The sequence below is a fragment of the Dromaius novaehollandiae genome, chromosome 4 (assembly GCF_036370855.1).
Source record: "Dromaius novaehollandiae isolate bDroNov1 chromosome 4, bDroNov1.hap1, whole genome shotgun sequence".
Classification (NCBI taxonomy): domain Eukaryota; kingdom Metazoa; phylum Chordata; class Aves; order Casuariiformes; family Dromaiidae; genus Dromaius; species Dromaius novaehollandiae.
In genome coordinates, this window is record NC_088101.1 from 73762927 (window position 1) to 73783337 (window position 20411).

The 20411-nt window shown below is 37.4% G+C and overlaps 1 protein-coding gene across 4 annotated transcripts; it reads left to right on the plus strand.

Moving 5' to 3' along the window:
* Positions 1 to 2: 2 nt before the first annotated feature.
* Positions 3 to 19623, plus strand: ZBTB49 (zinc finger and BTB domain containing 49). Of its 4 annotated transcripts, none has more exons than XM_064511432.1 (8): positions 3 to 79; positions 1587 to 1760; positions 3892 to 4997; positions 11260 to 11306; positions 15199 to 15272; positions 16036 to 16118; positions 16219 to 16380; positions 18263 to 19623. In XM_064511432.1, the coding sequence occupies exons 2-8, from the start codon at positions 1609 to 1611 to the stop codon at positions 18931 to 18933; spliced, it is 2295 nt and encodes a 764-aa protein (XP_064367502.1). In that variant the 5' UTR covers positions 3 to 79; positions 1587 to 1608; the 3' UTR covers positions 18934 to 19623. The 4 variants fall into 4 exon arrangements, with proteins under 4 accessions (XP_064367502.1, XP_025977800.2, XP_025977802.2 ...); XM_026122015.2 differs by lacking the exon at positions 3 to 79 and adding an exon at positions 144 to 593; XM_026122017.2 differs by lacking the exon at positions 3 to 79 and adding an exon at positions 2534 to 2676 and having other exon boundaries at positions 1622 to 1760.
* Positions 19624 to 20411: the final 788 nt, after the last annotated feature.

A 20411-nucleotide genomic window follows, 5' to 3' on the forward strand; every position in this document is an offset into this window, starting at 1 on the left:
GGCGGAAGCGCCGGGCCAACGGACGGCGGGGCTGGCGCCGGCACCGGGCGGGGATGGAGCAGGGAGGCGGCAGGAGCCGGTAAGCGCTGGGCTGACCCGGGCCGGCTCTTTCCCCTCGGCCGCTGTCCCGCCTCGGGCGGCGGCAGCCCGCCTCCTGCCCCGCCGCGGGGGCCCTGCGGCCGCTGTCCCGCCTCGGCGGCCGCGCTCGGTCCCCGGCCCCCCCGCCACCGCGGCCGCTGCGAGCCCGTTACCGGCTCTGCGGGGTCTCCTCGGCCTCCGGCTGCTCTCGGGGCAGAGCCCTCTTCCCCCCTCGCCCCCCTCCGAGGCAAAGCCGCCCTCGGCTCCGCTGCCGGATGCAGCACGTCCGAGACCGAGCTTTGCCCAGGCGAGAGCGAGGGCAGCTTGGAGCGGTTTAAGCATAACCAGCGGCTCTGCCGGGGTTACCGGTGCCTGGGCGCAGCTCAGGAGCGTGCCCGGGCCTTCTCCACCTGGCTGCCGGGGAGAGGAAGCCTGAAGTCACAGGTTGTGAAAGTACTTGTGAGACCCTTTGTAATGGGAGACTTGCACGAATAAAGGAGTTTTCCAGCAGACAGGTGTGACTTACTTATTTTAAATCTGGTAAAAGGTACGACAGGAGTAAATGTACAGTAGGAAAAAAGTACAATGTAATAGCATTTGTAATAGTGTGTCCTAACAGAATTGGAGAAAACGAGTTGCAGTTGTGCAGACTGAGTTAAAATCTGGAGCCTTTAGTGTTTGTCAGAATTGAGAATGGAATAACCACTTTCTTCCCATGTTTAACCCAAGGTAGTTTTCCTGCTTCATTGATTAACTGAAAAATATAACTGCTAATTGTTCAGATAGTTGGAGTCTTCCTCTCGCATTCACAAGGATGGAGGAGAGGAGAGTCGCCTTCTACTTTCTTTAAAATATGGAAGTGTAGAATGTAAATATGTGTTTTGTGGGAATAAGGTGTTTGTTGTTTTCTTTTCAACCTGTTCAGAAAGTGGCTTTCAAAAGAAATTTTATGTCTTATTAAATCAAAAATTACCATACTAATTTTTCTAATGAATAAGATCCACGTGGAAAATGTGTGTAGCTACAGCAGCAAAGAGTTTGATATAAATAATTATACCACAAAGTTTTCCCATTTCTGTTTAGATGAAGAAATGGAGGTTTTTCTCTGCAAATGTTTCTTTACTGTTTATCTTGTAGGTCTGGTATGTTTTTGCCTGAGAATCTAAATCTTGTCAATGACATCTAAATTGCTTTTTTGTGGTTACAGAGTTCAGTTTATTGGCAGCACCATTAGCAAATATTTTTTGCAGAAGCTCACTGTAATAGGCAAAACTTCATTAAAAACAATATTTCCTATATTCCGATACTTCCTGCTTTGTTTCCAGTGGTGAGCAGTACTGTGATTCATCTTTAAAACAGACAAATGTCATTACAGCTCATGTTGAAGCTCTAAACTGAAGTCTGTTTCCCTTGAGAGCAAAAGGAAATTGTAAAAATGTTCTTCATATTCTAAATTTATTTTGCAATTCAATATTAAAAATTCATCTGAGCATTTTATTTCATTGTAGGTAACTTACGTGATTATCTAGCATGGACACTGTTGCTAGCCATAGTTGTCATCTTCTCCAGCAGCTACATGAACAGCGTATTCAGGGTCTTCTCTGTGACTGCATGTTGGTGGTAAAAGGTGTCTGCTTTAAAGCACACAAAAATGTATTAGCTGCTTTCAGTCAATATTTCAGGTATGTAGTAGAAAAGTTTTCTACTAATGAACTGAATGCTATCGGTTGAGTTTATCTCCAAGAACGTTATTTTTTCTGCTATTTACAGACTACAATAACTATTAGAGTTTAAAGGGAAAAAATAAATTGCTTGGCCAGAGATAAATCTGTATCTTGTATTTTGCCTAATTTAAGAATTGATGTCATCCTAATTTATTTTCTGGACATATCTAGTTAACTGCTGAACTGTTGGGCTTTGGAATTGTCTTTTTCATTACTTGTTTACAGTGCATTGTATAATGGATTCTGGTGTGGACCTGCAGCTAGTATTTTAGTATAAAAAGATGATAGTTTATAAGGAGCATGGTACTGTGTGAGCAAAGCCACATAAGGGATTTATTGGATGAAACAATTCACATTATCCTCTTCTGTTTGATAGTGTCCAAAAATAAAATTTGAGTATAGGTGTAAATATTGAATTTCTACTTAGAACTAATTCTTACAGAGACTGTGTCTGTGTTTTAAAGTATACAGCTGGCCTATGAAGCAATGTCACTGATTTCTTTCCCCGTGCTATGGCCCCACAGTCTACACTCAAGTATTTTGGGATGTTGGGTTACCTAACTTAGTGTTTACCTTAGTTGGGAGTAAATTGGAAGATATTGAAGCTTTTTAGACCTTGCTTGTTGAAGCATATCTAAAGCTTGACTGCCAATTCTAATGGAAGAAAAAAATTTTTGTATTGCTACCAGGGAAAAAAGGAAACAGGTTGATTTTATTTTTTTCTCTTATAGTGTTGTAATCCTGATGATGAAGTGGATTTATGCTTAAAGACCTTGAGCTGAATTTTCAAAGTAGTAGAAGAGAATTAGGCACTCAACTAGTATTAAAATTCTGTGGGACATAGGTGACTAATTCATTTAGACTCTCAACCCAGGTATGCTTACTGTAGTTCTGGTTTTAATATAGATAGCATGGGCTGGATTTGTGGAAGAATTTGAATATGTGCACTGGCTTCAGAGTGGCATGCAAGGATGAGGATAGGATACATTAAGTACAGGGATACCTCTGAAACCCTGTATTTTTAAAGCTTAAGCCTAGACTCCCATTTGCTTAAGATTTAGAGCTCATTGAGATTGTGTTCACCTTTAAAGAAAACCTAATTGGAGAATTACCTAAGAAGAGGGCTAATCAAGCCGAGGGCATTTTTTTGTGCAGGAAAATAGCCACATAGGAATAACCTGAGCCTGTTTATATATCCTTTTTGTGGGAGTACCAGGTTAGAGACTGGGGGTTCTGGTGAAAGAGTTGGTGACTAAGGCAAGGTACCAAGCTACTCGGTCTAGGACTGGTTATGCATATGAAGAAGTACACCTCTGACACTAGGAATACTTTATGTCAAATAATAAGTTTTCTGAATTCAGATACTTTAAGGACTCAATTCTGTGGGGATTGGTTGGACTGCTCTTCTAGGCTTATGTACCTATATTCTTCAGTATTCTTTTACTGGTTCTTATTCAATACCAGTAGAGTAATACTTTTCTGAATATGCCAGAAGAGTTTGAAAATATTGCCATCCTCTTGTTCACTATTATCATCCTCTTGCCTACTTGCACAGGCAGAGCTAATGGACAATCTTTAATAAGGTTTACTGGTAACGCTTGATGGAAAAGCTCAGTTGCCAGAGGAGAACACTTTAATATTGCTGACTTTGAGGTCTGTCTTTCTCCTTCTTACTAGAAAATTTTTCATGTTCTCATTCGTTTGCCATGAGGGAGGTGAAAACACCATTCCGACTCAATTAACTTTTGCAAATGGTCTGTAAATATACCATTGCATCCCATACGTAAAGAACATCGGATGGGAAACTGCAAGTCCTAGGGTGTGATTTCACAACAGTAAAAAACAGACAATTAGAGTTTTAGAAAAGATTTTTACTTTGGGCCAGTGTAATAGTATAGGGTTATTAGTATAAGGCAAATATTTGAGCAGTTTTGAGTTCTGCTGCAGCAGCGATTTAGAGAAGAGCATATAGTGTATGTTGTTGGTTCATCCTGGGCAGTCCATGCTTGTTTCTTTTAATATAAAAGTCTGTGTGAATTGTTAGTGTATGTGTTTGACTACTATAAAGAACTCTGCCTTATTTCATCAGGACCCTTTTTCAGAATTCTTCAGGCCAGAAGAATGATGTCTTTCACTTGGACATTAAAAATGTAGGTGGGATAGGCCAAATCTTGGACTTCATGTACACTTCTCACCTGGATCTTAGCCAGGACAACGTACAAGCTATGTTGGATATTGCACAGTGTCTCCAAGTGCAAAATGTGCTGAACATTTGCCACACCTTTCTAAAATCTTCTACAGCCATTGAACAGCCAGCCAGCATGCCTTGTAATAGCATATTCTCTCTGCAAAGTACTTTGACTACAGATTCCAGCTGTGCCAATGACAGTTATGGAACAAACCTATTGCATGAATGTTCATCTGACACGCAAGCTAATAAAGCCTTGATTGACCACCATTCTCATGGTTCACATTCTGTTAATCTTCACGCACCCTCAGGTGATGTACAGAAACAGCCACATGACTCCTTAGATGGCAGCTGCACAGAGCTTCCTTTTAAACAGCCAAATTACTATTATAAACTACGCAACTTTTATAGTAAACAGTTCTACAAGCAAAATGCTTGCTCTAATCATGAGAGAATAACAGAACAATCCTTTTCTTACAATGCATCTACAGAAATAAACACAGCAGAGAATAATTCTTGTACAGTCAATCATTCTGAATGTATTCTGGAAACCTCTGATCATTTACCATCAAACTTTCTGGTTCAGTCCTTGAATGAAGCTGCTCCAGACCAAGGTTCAGAAAGCACACTTTCACAGCCCACCAAGCAGATGCGGCTGAAAAAAGCAATACACCTCAAAAAGTTAAATTTTCTAAGATCTCAGAAGTCTGCAGAGCAGCCACCTGAGCCTAAAAGAGATGACAATACAATAACAAGAGTAACTGAATCTGTAAATGAAAGTACCACGGCAATGACAAATGTCAGAGTTACTGAAGAAAAAGAAACTGAAGATCTAGGTAATTCTGAGAATTTTGAGCAAACTGTTGAAATGGAAAGATCTCAAGGCCCTTTGGAACAAGAAGGGCAATCACAGACTCTTCAGTCGCAGAGGCAATATGCTTGTGAATTGTGTGGGAAGGCTTTCAAACATCCAAGCAATTTGGAGCTCCATAAACGGTCTCATACAGGTACAGTTATTTGTCTGCAGACCAAACACTTGAATTAAAGAGGATATCTTGGAATGTTTCTTGATTGAGAGCTGCTGATTACAGATCAGCTTGCAAAAATATTTCTTTATGAATAACCATATAGGAAAACAGACTGCAAGATTGAGTGCAGTTTAGCTTACAGCTTTATTTGTATTAAAAATTTTCCCTTTTTTTCAGGGTTCTTTTTCAAGGAATGTTGTGTGATATTTCGATGAAAATGTAGTATCTTTATCTTGCATTTAGAAGAGGCAGTGCTAGCCAGTTTGCCCAGGACTCCAAGATGTATAACCATGAAAAGAGTAAATGGCCAGAAAAAGACACTACAAATCTTGGAGATGTATATATCATCAGAGAGAACTAAGCTTGTTGTAGGATAGAAGTGGTTAAGGATGGCTCATGGTCTCTTTTTAAGTGGTAGAAATTTACTGTGTAATTAATTTACAGTTTTTTTCCTAGTGTGAACGGCTTTCATGGTTTTTTTTTCCCCTAGAAAGTAATGCTCTTGCAGACAAGCAGGCTATACAGAGGATGGGGATTTTGAATTTATTTTGTTTTAAAAACTTACAGGCAACTTTGTTTTTAAACCTAGCATAGATTTATTTCTAAAAACAGCAAATATTGTTAAATATCTTTTTATTCTAGTGAAAAAATAAAACCCAATCTATCTCTGAGTTAACTAATTTGTTTGATGAGTTTAACCAGCATGTTTTATTATAGTTCTACAGCTTTAGCTATGTCTTTTAGTAAAGGCATCTTAAAGGTATCTTAGCTATTCAAGTAACACAGTTGATTCCAAGTCCTTGAGATGACATAATTCATGAATAACTGGTTGATATTTTTAAGTAAACATCACTTTGCAAAGGAGCATACATGTGTGAGTATTTTGAAAGTAAGTATGAATCCCTCTTAGCAGACACTAATTTCTTTTCTTAATTGATCCTTAGTGTCAAGAATTTATTTTTCCATCTTACTAGTGGGAAAAAAAAAACTGAAAATATGAACATTTTGCATCAGTTTCCAGAAGTTTTCACTCAGTATCTCTGAGTGCTTCTGTATGTTTGCATTACTAATAGTACTACTTTTTTGTTTGTTTGTTTGGCCTTCTGTGGAAGAGAGGCATATACGTTTGCACTTTTTGTGCATATGTATCTCTTTCCTCCACCCCCTCCTCCTTCTAATATTTTTTATGTCTGTTATCTGATTTTAACCAACATCAACAGGTACACTTTAATTTCCTACAAGTTTCAGGAAAATTGGTGATCAGATAGAGCATCTAGAGGAGCCCCAGCTGAGGGAGAAACTGAAATCTGTAAAACATGAGTTTGTGCCAGAGAACGTACATGAGAGGGGGACCTTATCAGTACCCCAGCTGTGAGTAACTTGGTAGAATTTGCACTTCTTTAGACATCTTTATCATTGGAAAGAATTTGTATTTCATGAGTTCTGGTGCCCATTAAATTACTTGCTTTTTTACAAGTATGTTGCCTGGGTGATGGACTTAATTATTGTATGTTTTTTGAGTCCGATAAACCATTTAAAACAATTTTAGAAGAGGTAAACTAAATTTTGAACCTCATGTAATATGTTATAACTTAACAAGGATGAGAGGAGAGGACTGTAATAAACTTTGCAGAGAAAACAGACTATGGCCCTGTTGGAAGAGTTTTACAATTTTCATTTTTTAGACGCAGCGTGACCAGCAAACACTTACCAGTTTAGGAAATGGAAAAAGAGGAAAAGGGTTGCAATAACTTTGCATGATTAATTAGATTTGTTACAATTCATTTCTCTATTCTTGTTTGAGGTGTGTATATTTACATATGGTTCCACTCCACTTGAGCTCTAGCAGATGTTTATGTTCCCCAGGACTGCCTGATAAGAACACATAATTAGCTTAGTTATACAGAGTGTAAGAAAACTGATCCTAGAGTTGGATATTTTTTTATTGTTGTTGCTGTCCTTCTCCCTACTAATCAGAATTTAGATTGGATCCAGGAATTCCATGCCAGTTTCGATAAGCTGTGTTCTTCCAGTAGTTTTCCAAAAATTCCAGACTTGAATGCCACGTGTGCTAAACTGACAAAATTTAACAACATAGGTTTAACTAATAAGGAGCACATCAAAGAAGGATAGGAAAATTGAGGCAAGAATATGACTGGACATGCTTGTTTGCTTGCCTGTTATTTTTGGATCTTGCTTATTTGTTTTTAAGTATCTAACTGGTGCAAAAAATACTTGAAAAATCAGAGTGAACTGTATAAGTGAGTAGGATGTTAATGGAGGAATGATCTATAGCTGAAGACACAGGGCACATCTGTATCACTAATATTAGGTATACTGCTAGTTAAGTAATAACTTAGTATATCATCAGAACCATTTCCATCATTCCAACCATCACTTCAGAAAGCATCGTTAAATATCACAAATTACTATCTGATCACTTTTCTTTAAAAATATTCATTTTCTACAACTGAGTAAAAGAGTAAGCAAGCATATAAGTGTTACAGTGCATATGAAGGTCCTCTAAGTCTGGGTTTGGTGAACAGATGAAGGAAGTCAGGTACTCACAAGGACTTTTCACATCAGAAAGCCAGTTCTTAGCCCATAAATGACAACCCTTTCAACATAAGTGCTTAGGTTGCCTGGTTGTAAGGAAAACATAGGAAATTCTCTGTCCCTGAACACTAGGATTACTAAAGCATTTACAGGTTAACATAGTTGGATTGATTAAGTTGCCTGTGTGAAGCACAGACATTCTGGGTGGGTTCGCTGGTTTAATTAAGTTTCTACTGGGTATTTAAAAGAATCTCTAAATACAAGTTATTTGATGGATTGTAAGATTGATTTCAGGCTTGACTGGAGGTTAGAATTTGTTTTCATTAGATCAACTACTGTGGCAGATTCTGTACAAAAAAAGGGAAGCAAATATGTCACTCTTCCCCAGTAACATCTAGTTAGTGTCCTCCCCAATAACATATAGTTATTCTTTTAAAAAAAATATTTTCAGTGAATGCTTAGTAAAGAAGAAGTGGAAAGAACACTGTTAATAGGATGGAAAAAGCTGGGAGCTAAGCTACGCTGTGATGTGATATACCAGGGATCCTCAACCTTTTCATTGTGAGCTTTGCTTGAGTAAGCTGCAAGTATTCCATGCCTTGCTGGGTCTCTCTCCTGACCTCCCCAGGAACACCACTATTGCCTTCCGGCCTTTCTCCACTGAAACTAGAGCACTCCAGGTCAAATACATTAGCTTTGGCGCCATTACCGTGCACCTTATCTTCATATCTCTTCATCTCTTCTTGCAGGATGTATTGAACAAGAAGGGTGCAACAGAAGTTCAAAAATAGAAGGAAGAGCAAGGGTTCAAAAGTAAAGTTCCTCGGATGTTGGTTTAAGCATGCTCTTCAGTGTAGTTCAGTTACTTTTTTTTTTTCTTTTCCCAAATTTCTCAATTGCTGTTGAGAAGATTTGTGAGACTATTGGTCTTGGATAGGGTTTTGGTTAGGAATATAACATCAGGCTTAGAGTCATAGAATAATATAGGTTGTAAGCGACCTCTGGAGGTTATCTTGTCCAACCCTCTGCTCAAAGCAGGTCCAGTTAGGTCATGTCATTTATGACCTTGTCCAGTCAAGTTCTGAATATCTCCAGCGATGGAGTATCCACAACCTCTCCAGGCAACCTGTTCTAGTGTTTGATCATACACATGATGAAAAAATTTTCCCTATATCTACTCAGAATTTCCCATGTTCCAGCTTGCCTGTTGCCTCTTGTCCTACCAGTGTGCACCTTCAGGAAGAATCTGGTTCCTTCTGTTTTCTCATTGGATAGTTTTAGACAGCTGTAAGACTTCCCCTTAGCTTTCTCATGGGTCAAAAAACCAAATTTTTCTCAGCCTCTCTTCATACATCATATGTGCTCCAGAGCACTAACTATCCTGGTGGCCCTCCACTGGTCTTGCTACAGTATGTCAGTCTCTCTCCTGTACTGGGCAGGCCAAAACTGGACAAAGTACTCCAGATGTGCTCTCACGAGTGATGAACAGAGAAGAATCATCTCCTTGCCCTACTGGCTGCACTCTTATTAATACAGCTCAGGAAGCAATTAGCCTCACTGCACCTGAGGGAAGCTAAAGCGCTTGAGTAATTTGGTATTTCTGCTGGAATTCATTCCTGCAACAGGATACTTGGTGTGCCAGGTGGTTTGGAATTGTATGCAGATGCAGAATTGTTCTCCTGGAACTAATTTGATGTTTCTTTTACAAACAAAGCTTAATTTTATCTTTATCAAGGGGGAAAAAATCTAACTGTCTGAAATAAAGACAATGTATGTCAGTACTGTTATAATGAGAATGCATGTAACCTATGATAGTAGTTTTCAGGAATTAGAGCGTCCAATTCCCTCCCTCTCTCCCCCTCCAGTTACGTCACGGTGGATTTCGTTCAGATGATAGTCTCTGTCAACAGTAACTTTTTGGTGTAGATCATTTTTGCAGAAATTGCCAGTAAAGATTTTCATCCTCCATTCCAAATTACCCCTATGCTTTTAGGGTTGTCAAAAGCCTTCCCAGTTGCCAAAAGACCTGGCTCCCTGTTTGTTCCATTTATGGTTGTGCTGTCAGTACCAGAATTTAGTGTTTTGTGCCTTTAAAGCCATAACAAAATCAAGCCTGTGTATTTTTTATAGTTGAGTTATTGTTTTCTTAATTTTTATTTTTAATCGAATAAAAGCTTTCTTGAAACTGCCATAGAATTTCCATTCTTTAATGAGTAGAAAAAGTAGATTTAGGCTCAAGCTGCTAGAATAGCTGGGAGATTGCTATCTCTCTGTGAAGCTGTATAGCTGCCAATGTTCATTTTGGGGTTCAAAATCAAAGAGAATTGATCCAAGAAATTAGAAAAAGAGGTTAGAAATCAGAAAAAATCTAAGAGTCCTTGATCCTGAAATGTGTTTAAACAGCATTGTCTGTATTTGACAGGAGGAATGGAAAATGGAACTTAAACACTTGAATATTGTGAGTGGTGCTCTTAACACTTAAAGGAATGGAGGAGGAGTACTGGTTTAGAGATAATACTTGCTGGAAAATAAAGCTAGAAATGGCCAAGAGAGGTTGTATAAAATCAGGAAAATGATTTTAAAAAGAAGTAAATAAAACTATTTAGACATGTTTTAAATTACCACCAACCTGAAACACAGTCCAAGATTTCTTTTCCTCCTGGAAATAACTGCATTTAAATTGCAGTGCCTTACACTAGTTCTTTAGCTTCTCTGTGCCTTTGGGCCAGATAAAGTATGTATGTGCTTTTAAAGCATAGACAGACTCATGAGAATATCCATAGAAATCTGATTGTCACTGATTCCAGTAGTAATTGAGCATTTTTTGAACATTTGAGCAGATGCACAGAGATTTTATCAACAGTGTAAAAATCAGTAAACCAAGAACAATGTAGTGAAGAAATGATCTTTATGAAATACTCTGGAGGGAAAAAGCAATTCAAAAATATTTATTTCAAACTGACAGAGAATTAAAGCACTGTGCAGTCAAATTCTAGACAGAGTAAAGTAATTTTCAAAAACTAAAGTGGGTTGCCACTAGCTTTTTGTAAAGCTTCTCAAAGAAGCAAATGTTTTTTGGAGATTCAAGAATAGCAGCTTTATATAAATTCAGAGTTCTTGGAGCAAAATACTTGGGTTAATTATCAAGTATGGTTATACAGGATAACTGAGAATTTTAAAGCAAATGTATTTGTTGGAAGTGAATAGTTACATGCTGATCAGACATGTATGGTATATGATGAGCAGAGGAACAGAATCCTTTCAAATTAGCTTGACTGCATTCCAGATTGTTTTTGAGGGAGGGCCTTTGTGTATACAAGTGGAAAAACTAATGCACTTTCCATAGTTTTCGTTATACTGCAGTATAGCCCTGTCATCTACTCTATGCTTCTTCCTTTTGGAAGAAAATATTTTAAAAAATTACAGAACATTCCCATTCATATCGGAACTCTTCTACTGACTTTTCTGAAGCATAAATTCTGTTTCTAAGCAACTCTACCTTAAAAGTTTAATGCTAAATGCAGAACTTCCCTCTTAAATTTCCCCTTAAATACATGGGTAAGTGTCCTTTTGAGGATATCTGTACTTTTACATTATGTATTTTAAAAGGAAGCATACCAAATTGAAACATTTGTATTCAATTGCAACTATTAGAAGTTCTATGTTCTGTTTCTTCTCCTTTTAGGTGAGAAACCTTTTGAATGTAACATTTGTGGGAAACACTTCTCACAGGTGGGAATATTTTATTTTATGGTACTTACACTTGAAAATGAAATGCATCTATGTATTGATTCTAAAACTTGGATGGTTTCAGATCTATAGATTAGATGTTTTTGCTCAGACAGACCTGACTTTACAGATAAAAATATTTAAATATGTCACTTGAAAATATAAAATGTAATGTTTTAGATTTCTTTGACGTGTTTTGTACCTTTGAGTCTGTCCACCCTCAGATGTCTGTTACGTATTTTTATCTTCCAGTGAATGTTTAGCTATATAGAGCCACAACTGTATTTAAAAATAGAGAGCATGCCTTCTCAGACTGTGCTTTTGCCTTATGCTTAGGGATGTGTTGTGAATAGCATTTTCACGTAAATGTCTGAAACAAATACAGGTTAGAATTTTATATAATTTGACATATTCGTAATACAGTTTGTCTTCCTAAATGGCAAAAATGAAGCGTATTTTTTGAAAGTCAGATAAAAAATTGCATCTGTATAATTGGGCTCCATTTTCATCTGTAGAAGAAATTTTCAGCAGGGTCTATCTTAAGTTAGAAAACTCAGCTATATTTCACAAAAAAAAAAAAAAAAACCCTCTTGAAATTCCCTTTTCGTACGCAGGCCCTAAGCCTTAGCTATCTTAATTTGTCTTCCAATGCTTACTTAGTGCTCAAGATACAGCAATTCATTGGTAGTTCTACAGATTTGGTGCCTAATTATCTCACTTATGTTTCCAAAATTTCTACTTCTGTTTTGATTTTCTGGGTTGGAATATTTGCGCCTAACTTTGGCAAGACACTAGACAGGTACATATTTTAATACTAAGATTGTTTAATAATTGTCGTTGAATAACTTTGGTCTTTTTTTATTGGTCTTGGCTTACGGAATAGGTTCATGGGGTCTTTGTCCAAGCACGCACCGGTGCTTGTGCTTGCCTTTTCCCCAGTTTTGCAGTCCACCAGTGGGACTTTGACCCGTGGATCTGGTGCAGTTGCACACTCCACTCTGTCTCTGAGTGTGAACATAACACTACATGCAGTGAGCAACACTGTTGCATCGTGCTTATCAAGCCCTTGTGAGCAAAGCTGGGTCTGCTTCTTAGCCATTTCGTATAGCATTTTCATTCATTTTGATGACTGAACTTCTAGTTATTAGAAGGGGAGAAGTGGATATTTTCCATGACTGAATTGCATGAAAAGTACTTTTGGCAAATGGAGTGGTATTTTGAAGCCTTGGTTATTCCTGTGGGGGAGAGGGAATAAAAAAGCTTCGCATAGAGTCTATGACAGTCTTCATAAAACATGCATTGCTTCTCTTTAGTTTAAAAGAAAAAAAAAAAGAAAAGAAAAGAAATTCATGTCTTTTAAACATCCTTAAACAGCTTCCCTTCCCTCAGTTGTCTGAAGGTATAGGTAGATAAATAGTAATGGACAATACTGACACTTCCAAAATATGAGCCATAACGTTCAGCTTGCATGTTACAATTTTTCGCCGGTCATAGAAGGGAACTTGCATACCGCTGAGATGCTTTCTTTCTCATTACGTAGATAAAGTAAGGCTCCACCTACTAGAAAGTACTTTCTGCTTAAAAGACCATTTCTGATCATGTTCCATGTTTATCTTCTCAGGCTACAAACACAGAAATAGTAACACTTGTCGTCTGTAAGCTTTCGTGCCCTGTGTTTTTGAGACAATCCCACTGCTGTGCCTAGTAGGTCAGCTCCTGTTGAGTTTAACTGATGTTCCCTGTGATGCAACGTGAAGCAGAAAACGAAGAAAGCAGGGGAAGTTGAAACAGGAGCTCATAGTCTGGAACAAATAACTACAAATGTCTTTGATTTTTTGAGAAAAGGGGGCCTTTTGTACATCCAAAGCTTCATCTTCCTTACTCCTAGCACACAGCCTGTTGCTATGTGATGCTTTCCTTGCTAGTGTTGCTGTGCATCAGGCCTCATCTCCTGACTACCTTCTTCTGCAGAGCTGCTTTTGGGGGATGATACGCATTAGTTCTTTCACTTTAGAACATGCCAGGTGCAAACTGTAATAGAAGCAGTCTAGCAGGTCGGTCTCTAGACTCTGAATTTTATGAGAAGTGCTATGCAACCAAGATCAGTAAGGGGATTCTTCTGAGCATATTTGTTTTTCTTTTCAGTGAAATGCCAGCAAAAATCCTCTTCTACTTTTTCATTTAAACAGCATGTTATGCCTTAACCAAGTTTGCCACCTTACAAGCATAATAAGAATACAGGTTACTGATATTTCTATCTTTTTTTTTTTCTCTCTGAACAGTTAATAACAAGGTTGTGTCCTCAGGAGGGGGGAGTTGTGTATATTTGCAGACTTACAGTCAAAAAGTGGATCTGCTCTCTACTCTGTGTAAAATGTTTATATTCTAGACTGAAAATGCCTGGGTAGGAGCTACTTCAGAGTAACTGTTGCACTTCAAATTTACACCCTGTCTTAATCCAAAATAGCTTTCAAATACAGATGATATGGTTTGTTTTCTGGCATGAGTGGAGGTAAAGGTTCTGGTTTTTGTTTGGCGCTCTCAGATGGACCTCTGCATAAAAATCCTCTGTCTTTGCAAAGCACAAATTACTCCATGGAGAAGTTAGTTTAGTCCATCTCCTTCTCAAAAATAGGGCTGTCGGTTCTGTGAATTCCTTTGAGCCCTGTCCTGATGCCCCTCCCTGAATGGATTTCAGCATTGCAAACTCTGGCCTGAGAGGACAGTGGTTCAGGCTTACTTCTGCCTGAAAAGCTTCTATAGATTGGCTACAGAAAGCTCTTTCATGTGCAAACGGTGGTTTGTTTAATACTGTCCTCTGTGTGTGTCTGCAGTGCTTTAGTTTTGGTATTTCATAAACTATGATTACAGTGAGTGATCATTAAATGTAATTTATATGTAAGGGAGTCAGAAGAAATTACTGAGGATGACATTTTTTTTGCTTTACTGTGATTAGGGAGGTCATGATCATCTTTGCATCCTCAGTTTTCTGTCCTTGTAGAAAGGACTCACTGTTCCTTTCGAGCTACACTTAGAATAGGCAGCTACCCAACAAAGAGCGCCAAAGGGGTAAAAACCGACTCTAGAAGTATACGCCATTTTTCGGGAACATTTGCAGCTCTTCAGTCCAGATTAGCTCTGTCTTGTGCTTTGAGAACTGGAGTCTCCATGGATTAGTTATTCAGAAGAACTAGTGGTTTAAAGAAATTGTTGGCATTAGCAAGGTGTATTTGTATAGTTGTCATTATCTGCTTTGCCTGCTAGACTAGCCTGATCTGTACAAGACTGGGAGAGGGGGGAGATATATAAGGAGAAGTAGCTGCCAGTAATTGCGTTTGCTTGCTTCTGTATTTCTTGTGCCATTTCCTTCTGATGTGAGTAAATAGTTATGGCTTTGAAACGCTTAGTTCTGAGTTCTGTATGCATGGAGAAAATGTTTACCTTTTTTTTTTTTTTCTTTCTAACCCCCTGATAGGTGAATTCAGTCATCCTGATGTAGTGCTATTTTATTTGTAGGACAGGGAAAAGGAGACTGAAATGAATCAAATTACTAGTAAGCTTTCTTTTTGAATGCAATCTAGATAGTGTCCATTTTTTTCAGTTTTAATTGCATCTGTTTTCAAATGTAGGTCTTTTTCCTCATTGTTTGGTTCCAGGCTTCTTTCTTTCTTTGTCTTTTTTTCTGTTTTTATTGTCAATGTATAATTGCATAATTAGGAATTTACATAGTAGTCTTTCATACTAGTTATGAATGCTTCAGTATCTACATGCTTTGTAGTCTTAACTGCTTTAAAACTAGGAATAAAAAGCCAGTGTGGTAGCTCCCATTGTTGTTTTTATCTGTATACCACAACACGCTAGTTGAATTTAAATGTTTAAATTATTGTCCCTTCAGGCAGGTAATCTCCAGACACACTTACGTCGACATTCTGGTGAAAAGCCATACATTTGTGAAATCTGCGGGAAAAGGTAAGTATAACTGTTGATTGTGGTAAAATGAAGCTAATAAAATTTAAATGTTATGTTCATATTTTCTTTCATCTTCATGATAAACTAAGGGCCAAGACTTAAGGATGCAGATTTTTTTTTTGATTAAAAGCTGATAGGGTTACATGTGTAATGATGGGTTTAAAATACATAAAAGTATGCAAGTGTATTGTTGCAAGTCTCAAGAGAAACATGTCAGCACATTCATATAGTCTGTGGTCTTACTTAATTTTTTGTGTATTAGTATCTTTAGTTAAGGACATACTATTGTGTGTATGTGGGCAGTCTGATTCACAATAAATTTTGCATTTCTGTACCTTTCCATAACAGCTTTTTTCCATTATTTGCCACGTAATTTAATATTTTGTTAAATTTTATGGAAATTATGCAGTAGGGAAAGCTTGACAGATTTAAGCAAAGTGTTAAATATTGCTGCCTTCTGCTAACAGGCGACAAAATAATTAATTTAGGAGTGGCATTAATATTTAAACTGAGTGAAATGCAGAATAAAGTAGTAACATTAATGATGAACAATTTTTGCTTGTATAGCATTGATTTAAATGGACACTGCTAGCTTCAGAATATTTTTCTTAAATAGATGTATCCATTTGGGTGTCTGTATTTTAGATTTTAATCTTTGCTGAGATCATCAGGCATTTATTATAGTTGATTTTTGTGTGCTACTCAGCTTAGGAAAACAAAGGGCTTATAAAGACAGTAATTTGGTTTCCATATTCTGTTACAGATTTGCTGCTTCTGGTGATGTTCAGCGTCATATTATTATTCATTCTGGAGAAAAACCTCATCTGTGTGATATCTGTGGCAGGGGTACGTAAAAGCCAAAGTTTTTGCCTCTAAGGGTTGGGGAGTTTTTTTGATTGAAATGTGAGGAGTCATGTTAATCTCAATGTTTGACATATTTTTCTAGGATTTAGTAACTTCAGTAATTTAAAGGAGCACAAAAAGACCCATACAGCAGACAAAGTATTCACCTGTGATGAGTGCGGAAAGTCATTTAACATGCAACGAAAATTAGTGAAGCACAGAATTAGGCATACAGGAGAGAGACCATACAGCTGTTCAGCATGTGGTAAGATTTGCTGTGCATATTTTTGATGTGTGTGTTTGTTTTTTAAATGGTACCTAAGCTATACTGTACCAGTAAATAACAAATAACCACAGTGATTTTAAATTGGAATACCTTGTTATGAAAGTTTTTTCACAAAGCCTTCTGGCTTGTTTGCCTCACAGTTTATCATTTGGTTTGCTAAACTGTTTTAACTGTTGCAAATAAATTCAAAAGTGAATTTCAAATGAAGAATACACAAAAGAAATAAGAGGAATCAACATTGCATGTATACATGCAGTGTTGATACATACAGTTTTGCTATGGAAATACTGATTTATATTGCTGTTTCAAAATATCATTTATGTTCAATATTGCCATTTCTGGTGGAAAATTAAGTTCAATATGTCTTGGCTATCAATAGAAATCATCTTTTTTTTTCTTCCTTTCTTTCTTCCCCCCCTTTTTTTTTAATTAAATATTGTTTGGCTGTAACCGCATTCAATGAAAGAGTTGATAGTAACCTTTTGTTCCTTTGCTTCACCTTCTGGAATAAAATCAAAACTTCATACAGAAGAATACTGGTTTTCAAAATCTGCTGGACAGATCATACATCCAGTTTGTCTCAAAATTGCTCTTTGATCAATGATTCATCCTTACAGAACATAGACCAGAGTTCCCAGAAATTGCATTGTCTATCTTTATCTCTGATGTTACTTAGCATCCTGCATAGTACTTACTTTCCTGCTCTTAAGTGCTATTTCAGTATAAGTTCATTCATGTTCTGAAGAGTCAGCTTTGGAGGAAGATGGTTATTATATGACAATGTCAAACTGCAGTATGTCTTTTTTTAAATGTCTTGAGGCAACAGGAAAAACTTTAATTATCAGGAGATCTTGCATCAGAGAGAGGAAATACAGACACACAGGCTATGAAAGAATAAACACACAGTTGTTTTGCTGACATTAAAATAGGCTTATTTTCCTCTTGTCTTGTAATAGTCTTTTGATTACTTTCCCTGTTAGCCAGGTCATCTTATATTGAGAGACCAAAAATCTTGTATAAAGAGACCAAAAGAACTAGTTCACATTATGCAAAAATCCCCCATGTATTACTCTGGAAATTTGTAATTTTACTTTTCCCATTTAATGGCTTTTAAAAAGAATAATCTTGGCAATAGCATGAAAAGAATAATGCCAATAATTAATCTGCTCAGTAGCCTGTAGATCAAAATAAAATAGTCCTTAGACTTGGTCCAGAGTTCTGTTGCACTCCTATACTTTGTCTTGATTCAACTTTAGTCACTTTTTTCATTGCAATGTGGTATTAAATTGAGATCATTTGAGCATGTGGCTCTGAGAATAGAGAAACAGTTGAATGTTTTATTATATTTTAATATTTACAGCAATGACAAATCACAGTGTTAACACTAGTTCTCTGGCTAGAATCTATCAAAGTAGACTGCTGCATAATGTTAGCTCACAGTTAACCAGGAAGCTAACTCTGTCCATCAGCAGTCTGAGAATAGTTCCTCTGTAATGAACACATCACTGGTTTTGATGATGCAGTTCTCATTGGAAGAATCTATTTGGAAAGTTGACACAAGACTGACAAAAGACTGACACAAACTGAAAGCAGTCACAGCTTTCAAATACTAATGAATATTCCTGTCTCTGGAGACAAAAACTAAAGTGTTGAGAAACACAAGGCATCAAATTAAGTCAAGAAGGAGAAACAAGTAATTGAATTGTAAAAATAGAAGGAACTTGCCTGAACCTGTTTTAGATAAATAAAATACCACAATTAGAACAAACCATTGCATATCACTTGATATTTTCTCAAATTAAAACTTATTTATGCACTTGTAATAGGAACAAACTCTAAATACATCACTTTTATCTTGTAGGGAAATGTTTTGCAGGCTCTGGTGACCTGCGTAGACATGTGAGGACTCATACAGGAGAAAAGCCCTATACCTGTGAAACTTGTAACAAATGCTTCACTCGCTCTGCTGTTCTGCGGCGGCACAAGAAAATGCATTGCAAAGCCACTGATGAAGGTCCAAACTCACTAGATGAATTTACGCAAGGGATTGAAACTCCTGATCTTGACAAATCTCAGAGTTCTGACTCATTTGGCCAAGAAATGTCTGTTACTTTGTTACCAGTATCAGTTAAATTTCCCATTCGTCCAAGTGGAAATTCAACTGAATTTGATAATTCTGCAGATTCTTACTGTAAGTTACGATCAATGATTCAGCACCCTGACTCAGCAAACCAACAGAAACTGAGTATGGATTCTGCAAAACTCCCAAAAGCTCAGACACAGCAAACTCCTCCACCGTCTTACACTTACACAGATGTAGATGTGTCTTCTGCGGAAGAACCCCTACAATCTGATAGTATTTCCATGATTCGTTCCTCTATGGTTAACTTGGACAGTCATTGTAACGATCCACTAGGCAGTCGGACATCATCTGCTGCATACAAGAGTAACGAAGGACCGTTCTTCTCCAGCATGACCCTCTGGGGCTTAGCTATGAAGACTTTGCAGAATGAAAGTGAATTGGAACAATGAGGACTCAGGTTACTGAATCAAAACTTCTTTGAGGCATTTCATGTGGAAGATAAGTCTGTGCTGTGATTACAGTGCTATAGAGAGAGATCTGAGTTAGTGTTTAAGCCAGCTTGTTTGCATACTGGTAGAAATCAAGGTACACATGCCCAGAACCCTCTGCAAGGCTGCCTTTACACTGCTTCTCAGCAAGGTTCGAATCCCGTTTGGGGGACCCTTGTTCTTCTGTGACTGCACTGTGTAGCTGGTGTGTTGCCAGGATTTGTTACCTTCCATTCAACTGTGTATTTTTGATCTGCTAATGGAAGAAAGAATGGCACAATGTCTAATTTCATGGTATGGGTGCAATTCAAGTATGGGTCATCAGAGTTGTGTGAGGATGTAGATATGAAAAGAGGAAAATAATGAACAAATGACTAGTGAACCTGAGTTTGAATAGTGGCTTTCTTCCCAGTAGGACCATTGGTTTACATGACTTGAATATTGTAATATAAAAATTAAATGTTAAATACTGGACAATATTTGTTATAGTGCAAAGTAACTGTATATCTAGAAACTTTATTTTTTTTACAATAGAAACCCTTTTTTTAGTATTTTATAAACTGTTTTGCACAGAAGATTATTTGTACAATGAAGACCAAAATCAGGAAATGCTAACTTAATTTGAATAAAGGGAAGTTGTTTTACATTCTATCTTAATTGTTCTATGTGTTTCATCTTTTTATGAAAGCTTTTCAATAACATAATTCCATCTATTCCAGATAGCTCTGTACAACTGCTAAGGGTTATATCACCACAGGAAGAGATGCACTATAAAGTAAATGCAATCAATACACCAGTAGATGGTCTTGCACATCAGAGTATTAGTATAAGGCATTGGCTAATTAATGGTATGAATAGACTGTTCTTGGAAAGAAGCTTTGCTGCAGGCCTTTTTCTGGTTTGGTCCTTGGAATGGTAGTATTCATTTCAGTATTTATCTCTTCTTGCCTTTCAGGCCAGTTGCTACAATCATTTGAGTTTTACCAGCCTGACTTTTTCACAACCAATCAAAAAGTTTTAGCAATGTGTTCTTAAGCTTTGTGTTAAAATATTCTGTAAATACTGTAGTTTCTGAAATGAAAATGCCCCTGTACTAACCATCGTTTCTCTGAAGTTCATCCATAGGCTGGAAAGTCTGAGTTTGAAGTACATACTTCACATTTGCTATAAGGAGTCTCTGTGTACACCACTAGGAAGACAGCTGTGAGTACTGATATCTGAAGTAATATCTGATAACATTGCAAGACTGGAATTAAACTTGCATGGAAAATCATCCAATATTTGGGTCTACAAAATCACATAAACCCCCAAAACAGCTGGTTGTATGAAAATGCTGGTTGTAAAAAGTAGTAGTTTGTAGGCTAAGAAGTAGATTTTGGTGCTTTGTAACAGCAAACAAGATCTGGTGTCATCAATATGATAGCACTGTGATTCCTGTG